This window comes from Teleopsis dalmanni, chromosome 1 (assembly GCF_002237135.1).
Source record: "Teleopsis dalmanni isolate 2A chromosome 1, ASM223713v2, whole genome shotgun sequence".
Classification (NCBI taxonomy): Eukaryota; Metazoa; Arthropoda; class Insecta; order Diptera; family Diopsidae; genus Teleopsis; species Teleopsis dalmanni.
Genome location: NC_051846.1, coordinates 207,393,919 through 207,404,576, shown reverse-complemented (window position 1 = coordinate 207,404,576; position 10,658 = coordinate 207,393,919). Strand labels below are relative to the sequence as shown.

The following is a 10,658-nucleotide window of genomic DNA, read 5'->3' as shown; positions in this document are numbered from 1 at the left end:
TGTAAGCAAAACTGATTAAATTTATTATGTGCTTAACTAAATATCCTGATTTACGGGCATTAGCTTTTTTCCGTTTTATATTTTCATTGTCTGGTGGGCTAAAAATTCTTTGTAGTATTCTTGTTATTAATTCGTAAAACTGACTATTTATTTTCACTGTAGCCTTCTGGTCACATGCATAATTTATTGTATTGGTAAGACTATTGTACATTGCACGTATGACATGTTCACCTTTTTCCAATACTTCACACACATCATCAATGTACCTTAATGACTCTAAAATAATTTCTATTAATGGATACGTAAACCAACAAGGAGTGTACGAAATTAATTCGTAAAGAAAGTTATCCAATTTTAGTTCCCATATTATAGCTATTAACAAAAATTTCGGCAATAATGGGCACAAATCACTTACATGTGCTAAATTTTTAAATACGTCACACTCAGATTTACGTGGGATATCTGAATTAAGCACCAAAAACAATAGTACTTTACGTAGGACAGTATAAGACTTTGGTAATGGCTCCAAGGCTTTCGATAAGTGATGTTTTTCGAGAAGTACATCCTGTATGCGTTTACTAATTTCGTTCACAATTCTGTCATTACCTTTATTATTAAATTGAAAATACTTAATATTATATTCTAATTAACTTTATATTGAATTCTTACCACTTCGAAAACCAAGGTTGACATATTTTTGTACATTATTATTGCAGTAAGTTAACACTGCCTTAATATCGTCGAATTCTTTGCAATGCTCCATTTGTTTTTAAAAAATATAATAAAAAATATTTATATATTTTGTATTTGTTTGCATTGCAAAAAATTAAATCAAGCGCCGGGTTTACACATGTTTTTAGCAACATGTAATAAAAGTGTTGTTAAACGTAAAAAGCAAAAGAAGAAAACATATCTCAAAGCGCTACCAGATCGCAATGAAAACTGTGTTGTAATTTAAACAATTAGTTCTAATTGTGCAAATGTAATTCTAATTTAATTTAAAGTTCTAATTTAAAGAAGTAATTAAATAATAAAGGTGCAATATATTTTTGCTTTAAAATATCATTCTAACAATTTACAATTTGATTTTAAAATTAGTTGTGATGCAAGTCATTATTTTACTTAACAGAAACTATTGTATTTATTACTTGCAACAGTTTGAAACAGCTAAAAATTCAAATAATTAGAAATAAATAAAAATGTTGTTGTTGAAAAACAATACTGTTCGAAACGTCTCTATCTTGATCTATCTATCTCTATCTTGAGTACTTAAATCAGAAAAATAAGTAGCTGATGCCTACAGCTAGAAATTGTAGATCTGTTTGATAAATAACTAAAAATGAAAAGTTTATGAGAATCAAAAATGAGTCGAGTATATGATTATTACAACAACGTGTTTTGATATTTTGTAACTCCAATTAAATTAGATATATATGATAAATTTAAGGAAGTATTTAGGAAATCTAATAAATGAGCTTAAACATAGCCTGTAATTTTTTCATTCAGAGTTGTGAAAAACAGCGTTAGTCTGGTTGAAACAAATTGGCATCACATTTAAAATATGTTAAATACTTTTTTGATATCTATTTTTTCTTGTGTTGTGTACAGTATGAAATATAAAAATTATAAACACTAAAAATTAATTAATTTAAATAAAAGAAAACAATTAAAATAATAGAAAAACAATGATAAGCATTTTTTATCTTTTTGTTTTGATATATTGCAATTTGTTATTATTTCTGCTCATATGATTTTAACAAATAAATAGAATTTTGCAATATATTTCCAGTGAATATTCACAATAGAGTGATTTTTGAGTTTGGCTGCACCAAAACTTCAGACGTAAAATTTTTTGTAAAGAAAACCTAACTCTGAAGATTTTAAGAGTATTATTGTTGATTCACGTGCTTTCTTTCGTAAGATGCGAGTATTTTTTTTCAACTCTGAAAGAAAAAATTACGGCTATAATAAATTATACGAAGTTTTTTTTTTTATAAATTTTTAGATTAATAAAACAAAAAATTAAAATAAAAATGTTTTTTTTTTAAAATAAAAAAGAAAATGTTTTTTTTTTGTTTTATATAAAATTCTCAATTATTTCCTTCAATTTATTAGTTGCTTGAATTGGTATTATGAATTTGACTTATTATAATGAATTAAAATAGTACTGTTTTATTAAATATGTGTTCAAGAGTGTATTGTCTTTTGATTTATTATTTAAGTGTATAACAAAGCGTAAAATATTGTTTTTGTTCTTTTAAACTTCGTTCTATTTACATATTAATTATGTTTACACAAAATCAATTACGTCCGACACAAATAAATTATGTCATTACTTGATATAGCATTTTATATCAAGAAATTGATAACTGGAATCAGTAAAAAAAATAACTATATAATACATTATTAAATTAAGATATTATTTAGGAATTAAAATTAATTATATTTAATAAGTATATTTACAATCGTTTAAATATTTGAAAAATATTATAATTATAATTCAAGGTTGATTTTATAGTTTAAGTTAGTTGAAAAAAAACCTGAAAATAAAGTAGTATAAAAACAATTTTAAAGATATTTTTTTTAAAGTCGGATCAGTAATACAAAAACTTTTTTTTTAAATTTCGCGAATTTTGATATAATACAATATTGTCCTCAATTATGGTTAAGTTGTCATAGATTAACCCCATCACGTTACTGAGGCACTAGCAATATTCAAATTTATTAAATTAGCAATAAAATCAACAAGCCCCTTTAAATTTTTTGTCATATAAGCATTTATTTATTAATTTAACCACAATGTTTGGCCCATGAATTTGACCATGCAAACATTATTTTAAATTGTTTAAGTCGAAAAATCTCAAACCAATTTAAAACTGAAATTATCCTCTACAGTCAGCTTTGCATATGGAAGATAATATTTTTATTTTATATTATTATGCTATATATAAATAATTAATATTTGAAAATTATTTGATATTTATGACTTTACTCTACAAGGATTTAAGTGAAAAAATATTGACGATTAAAAATGAAACCAATTTCTTAGTGTTTTATAGAAGTGTTCACTACAGAACAAACATTTATATATGTATTTAGTAGTGTCATGTAGGCTATAGGGTGCCAACAAATAAGAAGAGTAGATCTAATTTCAAACCACTGATGTAGCTATTATATAATTTTAAATAAAGTAATTGAAAAATATTGCACGCAATCCTGTTAGCACGAATTTAAAAAAATTTTTAAAACGATTATTATTTAAAACGAAATTAAATGATTTGCTTTATTATACAAAACCCATTACTCTTACAGAATAACTATCTACTGTTGAAGCAGATACTAGAAGTTAATTGTACTGTAAGTTTGGTGCTTCTGATTATACATATTTTCTAATTTGTATGTTTTTCAATAATAAAGGAACGTTTTAAGGTAATATTTCATTTCATTACAGAATGATCAGAAGTACGAAGATGCCTTTTTACATCTTCGTCTTTTACAAAGATTTTCTATCGAATTTTTTGTAAAAAGCTTGTCAATCTAGTTGACTAACTTATTAAGACCTTTTGAATGCCTACCACTGATTAAAACGGGACATTAACTGCTATTAATTTTAGAACCAATACATGCTTGAGAGAGCTGAGAGCATAATATCCTAAGTACCTAGCTCTGCTTCCAGCTTGGAGCTACCCACTACAGAAGAATTGTGCTTTTTCGTCAGTACAGTACAATTTCTACATTACAGTACTCATAAAAAGGGAAGATTCCTTTCCTGAAAGCTTATCTGCCAAATAACCAGTAACCACGACTTTAGGCAAGTCACGGTCTTATAGATATTCTCTCTTGTGACGCTAAGCAATTCCGTCGATTTTTTATTGCTGTTGGCATTTTTTTATATTTTAGCGTTTCTGCTGGTGCAACCGAAAAAAAGCCAATGATCGTAGTTTGGTTTTATTAATAGAAAAACTTCTTTAAAATCTTTATCTGATTGATAATTACTAATTGGTAAGTCTGAAGTTTTTGACGCAATAAATGTTCGATGAGTTGTGCAGACTATTTAAATAATTCATTTTGCTAAGTTTTATTAATAAATTAATTATAATAAGTCTGCAAATTTATTGTTAACAGACATTTAATGAAGTTTTTGCGTTGTTTTTTCATCAATTTTTAAATCTTTGAAGAATTTGTGTTAATTACAGAGCAGGTTTAGGATTGTTTCACGCGCCTAATTAGAAACAACGACATTTTTTTCGACAAATGAGGTTTGTAATATCGTTTTTCTTATGGTTTATTAACTGTTAATCCTAATGAAGTTTTATATAGTTTGAGATACAAATGGAATCTATTTAAAAAGGTTAATTAAATTCAATTTGCATGTAAACGGTTTGTTGAAAATTATCGTTAAGTTTTCTTGAATTACGAAGGGCTAACGAACAAAATTTTTTGCATTTAGTATCTTCTACTTTATTATAATTTATTTTTTATATATATATACAAACTGTTAATATTTTTATTTTTATTTTTATTTTTATTTGCAAATAAAGTATCTCAAATCTCGTGTTTAAATTTTTATTGCCATCAAACTTGTTTAAAATCACGCACATGTACAATGTACAGACTGAATTTGAATTTTAAACGTCTGAATCAAAATTTAAAGAAATAAAAAAATTAAAATGATTTAAGATTTATTTTGTAGACATATCGAATTAGTTGTGTATTTAAATTTTAAATAGAATAACAATTAATAATATATTTTCAATGAAATCTTCAAACAATGTTGTTCGTATTGTTTCTCAAGAAATAACCGTGCACTAAGGACCTGCAGCGGGACATAAATGCAATAGTACAGTTTGTTTATGATTGATAGAACGCATCAAAAGTCTCCTTGTGAAACTTTAATGCCTCTTGCAAGCCAGCTTTGTAATGAATAGTGAATAGATAACAGCCATTGGTCCATATAAAGTCAATGAACGAAATCTTATGCTAGTAATTAATGATAGACGGAAGAGTACTTAGCAAGCTAAATATCTCCAAGCCTTTTAACAAAATAGATGTATATTAAAGAATAGTCTATTGTAGTATTTTTTGTAGATGTAGATAGTAGATGTACACAATAGTATAATCAATTACACCTTCCTGCAAATTAAAAAGAGAATAAAATGAACAAATATGTTTAATTTTTGATAAAAATTATGATTTTTGACAATTTGAGCAGATTGAATATATAATATTGAATATTCCAATTTGTTATTTTAAAATATTAGTTAAAATGTATATATATACTAAGTAGTCTTCATATGATAGTGGATCTGTATTAAACTTGGACATAAGACGTTCATGTAACAATACTCACAGTGTTCTTTTCTTACCTTAAAGTAGCACTGTTAATATTTGCTGTGATGAGGAAGAGTCTATGGATCATCTGATCACCAACTGTAATGCACTAGGCCACAGAAGAAATAAAATTTTAGGTACATACCAATTAGAGGATGAAGTCCTTTGGAAACTACCTTCAAAGGAGCTGGTTCCATTCCTCGATATATTAAATATCTAAATTAAAAAGTGATGCACAATAGATCAAACTGGTCACAGTGCATAGGGGCCTTAGCATAACCCAAAACCCCCAAATACAATTGATCAGTGACCAACACTGTTAATAAGATTATAAACTTCAAAACCTTTATAACACAAAAACCTCTAATAGTATAATAATATAAACTAAAATATTAACTAATATTCTTTGTGTTAAGTGGGTACCGATTTATTACATATTAAATCCAAAAAAAAATTATAGTTATAAGAAAAAGAAATTATTAAATGTTTTATTTAATTGCTAAAGATATAAGGAGTAATTATATTTTCATTGAAGGATTGTAGCTCAAGTATTAAAAATTAAGTCGAAACAATTAATATTTTTTTTTTACTACTTATATGTTTTTGTTAGTAATTAGCTAATGTAATATATATATAATAATATAAATTAAATTAAAAAAACTGTGTCATTAAATCATTCGTCTATGGAAGCCTCCGAATATATTAGTAAAAAATTGTTTTAAATTAATTTGCTAACCCTTAATACATTATATAAGAAGTAGATTAAGTTAGTTCAAAACTTGGTAAAACAAAGAGTACAATAATTTTCGTATAAAGAAAATGTATTTCTGATTAGTTTAACCAAAAATTTTCTTTTACTGTCTGACACTTTAAATATTAATTGACAAATTTCATGGTTATGAAGGAAATATAAATAAAGTTAATACACATTTTACTTAACAAGATTTTAATACGGTATTAAACCTGCTGACACTTCGTTATTCTGGGAGTTGTATTCTATCTGCTTGTACACTGCGATTGTCAGAAAACGTAGTCTCTTATCTCCTTGTAGCTTTCATTAAGCCGAGAGAGATTTAAATTCTTGAACCAAGATACACATATTATCAGATTCTGTAAGAGATAGCAACTTATTGGAGGTAGTTTAACCTTTAATTGTCAGGGTTAGCTTAGGAGTTTTTCTTCAGAGATAGAAAAATTTCAGAAGTCCATTTTTGTCAAAATCGACCCCGATTGTAATCCTATATATATTATATTAAAAAAATTAATAATATATATTAATATATTGATATTAATTACGTTTTTCTACAGGAACATTTTTTGAAATTATCCTTCTATTTTTCTAGTGCTGTTAGCTGACATATTTTTATTTCACATTTTTTTTGAAATTAATTTGTATAAAGGGTATTTAACCAATTTTCTTGTCTTCCCTTTTTTTTGTCAGAGTCGTTAGCTTTACTAAAACGTTAATTAATTTAAACGTGTGCTTGTTGTTAAATTTTTTTATGTCTTTAATACTCTTTTGATGAAATCACGTATCATCCATTAAAAATACATCGATTTTATTGTTTTGACCGTTGATCTAAGCAAATTATAAGAAAATTATTTTAAATACTGGAGTTAAATAAATTCATACCAGGAAATTTAATAAAAAATGTTCTTGTTATTAAAATAAAAATTAATTCATGGAATATGTCGTAATATGATTAAAAACTAAATAGGAAATTTAAATTTACTTTACCTCAGAGATATTAGTCTGAATCTCCCTTTCAATCATGTTTTCCGCAGTTGTGGTGAGGATGAAGAAAGTGCCTCCCACCTGCTTTGTTTCTGTACGGCACATGCGCGGCGTCGCCTTAAATTTTTGAGTTTTAGATGGTTTTAGCCTTTAAGTTTTCAGTAATACAGTAACACAATGGGTCTATGGGCCTAAGTGGATCCCCCTGGGATCGTCGGTTTAACCTAACCTGATCTTACCTCAATTTACTCGAACTCGCACACGGCCTTAATTAAGATTATTGTTTAATTAGTATAAAAAAAAAGTTGTTTATCTATTAATATAAAGTGTACCTCTAAAGCTAATTTATCTATAGAACAAGTTTTGATTACAACTTACAAAATTACATTAATTAGCATGAATTGTCACACCTGAAGGACACCATATTAATGACGCCATCTTTAATGAATGTAACTAAATTTGGAAGTGGCTAGAATAAATTTTTTATTCTAGATACCAAATTTTTATGCCTGTTTTATTACTGTCATATAAATTTTTTAACGAATCTTCAAACAAAGTCACGTCAGTATTTAAATGTTTCATTTCGTGTCTGATTTTTATTTACACTTTTGGGGCATTGTAAGAGAGTGAGATTTCTTATATAGGTAATTAGCACTTTTTAATAGTACGCAAAAAACACAAAGACTAAATAAAAGAAAATATTCTTATTAATTTTTATTTTAATTTTATATTTAAGAAACCAAGCTATAAATAGCAGAACCAAAATCAAAACGTTTGTCATTAACACGTAAATATTTCGATTGTGAAGAAGTTCAACTGCTTCAAACATTTTTTCAATAAAAACTCAGTGAAATTGCAGTTTTTAAAATTGTGCATAAAGAAAGACAATTTAAAACAGTCTTACATAAAATTAAATAAAATTAAATATATTTTTTTAAAAAGTGACAAGTAAAATAAAAAAAATCTGTCAAAATGAATCCGTAAGTCATATGCAAATTCTATAAAAATAATATTAATATTATAAATGAATATGGTTGAGCAGTGCATTAAACTTTTAAAAAGAAAGGATAAAAACTTAAAGTGTATATAATTTTTAATATTATTCAAACAGTCGTGCTTTCTAAAGACATTGTTTTCACTCTTAATCACAAATAAAAATATTTAGACATATTCAACTTAATGTTTTGCCTTGATACGGTATTAAAAATATTTACAATGGCATCGAAATATATTCGATAAAAGAATCATGAGATGAGAATCAGTATAAATATCAATCATATTTATATGATTTAAAAGATAAAAATCAGAACTATGCCTCAAATGTATCTTAAAATGTATCAAAGCAGTATTACTCATTGAATTCATTAAAGAGTCCCTTCTTTATAACTGATATATTTTTTTTTGTGAGATATTTACTGTGCGAGTTTTAAATAAACATTTCTTTTTAAAACTAGTAAAGTTCTTTTAAAACTTTTTAAAGGCAATGTGGCTCAAATATAACAACTTACCTACAAATTCTCAAACCAGTAAATTTTACTTTACATATTAACTAATTATGTTAAATTTATAAAAATATAATCCAAATATTAGTTTTTATTTAATTGTGAATTATAAAAATATTACGTACTTATTAGTAATAGTTAAAATATATATAATATATATTGAAATAACCTTCTATATAAAATATTTATTTTACTAAATGATTAGAATAGATTAATTAAATGTGAATATAAAACAGATATTTGAATAAAGCTTTTTAATTAATATTCTATCCAAATACTCCACCAGCAATTTTTTGAGGGTATAATACAACACAAGTCAAACAAACCTAGGTAGATGAATATTCTTGTCAGATTTTAATTTTTATTGACCCAAACTGGACAAAAAAGTAGCAGTCAGCTGTTTACACTAAAGTGATAATTACTCAGCACTACGATCTATCCTATAAAGACTGTTGTCATGGTTGTCGCTTTGAAGTTGTTTCACCTTCTTAGTCAATGACTATCTTCAGCTAATTGAAGTCTAAAAATTGTTGTTGTCCCTTTTTTACTATTCAAAATAGTAATATTTTGAAATATTAAGGACTTAGCCAAGTTTATAAACTTACCAGATTCACTTCCACTTAAACAAGGGAGTTGTGCCTTTCAGTGTTGTTTGTACACTGATTACTGCGGTCCGTTGGGTTCCTTCCCGGTCTACGTGATGAACACTACATCTGTAATTATTAGACTTGTTGAGCTCTGTATGGTTTTGTGTACCATATCAATTCATAAGGATACTCATCTAAGCATATCAAATGTGATAATTATTTTAGCGTTTAAAAAGTGTTAAAAAGTTCAAACAAAAGTATTTACATAATATTTTTGTAAATGACTTGCTTGTGTTGAAATGCAACTCTGAATTGGCAACATATAAATTTATGCGATAAATTTATTCAGTAAAATTTTCATGTAAATGTATGAAGTTTGTGTAAATGATTTTTCATTTTTTTGTGTAAATGATTTTTCATACAAGATTTGACACTTAACTTATAACGTGGATAACTTAATACTTTTATAAGATTTATAACGCATTTATCAGTTAAGATGAAAACGCTTAATATGTATGTTAGAACCTATATTAAAAAGATATGTTACTTATTTACTCAGATTACTTGCTATTGCGACAAAACTCTCTAGTCTAAAGAAATTGGGTTAACCAGCCATCAGGTACCGTATATTCTCATCATACTGAATCAAGTCTTTAATTAAACATAATTAAACTATTTGTATTATTTATTGATAAATAATATTATTATTTTATTTTTCTCACACAAATGGATTTTTCTTGTTCAATTTTTGTATGTAACTTCATTCTTTTGTTCTAACTTAAAAGATATATTGACATTATGAAATACGGATACTATTGTATCTTTCAAATTACTATTGCTTAATTAACTTTAAATGCAGAAACATTATAAAAACAGTGCCCTATATGATACTTTAATAGTTTTATTCCTTATGAATTTATGGTGTTATGAACTTGAAATTAAACTGCCTTAAAAATTAAAATGTTTCTAACAAAAAAATTTAAATTTCTTAAAAAGGTAATGTATTTTGTTCCTAATAACAACTTCAGCTCGTTTAAAGACCGGTTATATCTTTCCAATGTACTTTTATAAATGTGTAGGTTAAGCCTCCACACGCCTACAGTATATTCAAGAACTGCATATTGGGGAAAACCTTTAGTTCAATAAGCGATAATATTGCATTAATTTATAGAGTATCTTAAATAAATTCAATGCATTCAGCGCTTAAGTGTTTGAGTTTAATGTTGTATAGTTTTTTTGCAAAATATTAGATTTTGTTATAATTTTTGCATAATATTTTTTTGTTAAATAAATTTTTTCAAAATAATTTCTCTTTTATCACGCACCATTTTTCTGTAATTGTCCTTTGAATCGATATGTTTAATGATTTTTCAACAATAGTCTATTTATTCCACGGTGCGTATAAGTATTCATAAATAAAATTATACGAGTATTTCACTACTGATGTATGATTTGATATAAATAGTCTTTTTTAAATAAGTTACTATATATCATTACCCCTTC

The 10,658-nt window shown here is 25.9% G+C and overlaps 1 protein-coding gene across 1 annotated transcript in view; it reads right to left on the bottom strand.

Annotated features, from left to right (window-relative positions):
* Positions 1-853, bottom strand: part of LOC119667142 — a 1,012-nt gene extending 159 nt beyond the window's left edge. The window contains exons 1-2 of the mRNA XM_038076430.1: positions 670-853; positions 8-606 (exon numbers count right to left, since the gene is read on the bottom strand). Coding sequence (XP_037932358.1) covers positions 8-606; positions 670-763 — 693 coding nt within the window. The 5' untranslated portion in view covers positions 764-853. The remainder of the gene's footprint in view (positions 1-7; positions 607-669) is intronic.
* Positions 854-10,658: the final 9,805 nt, after the last annotated feature.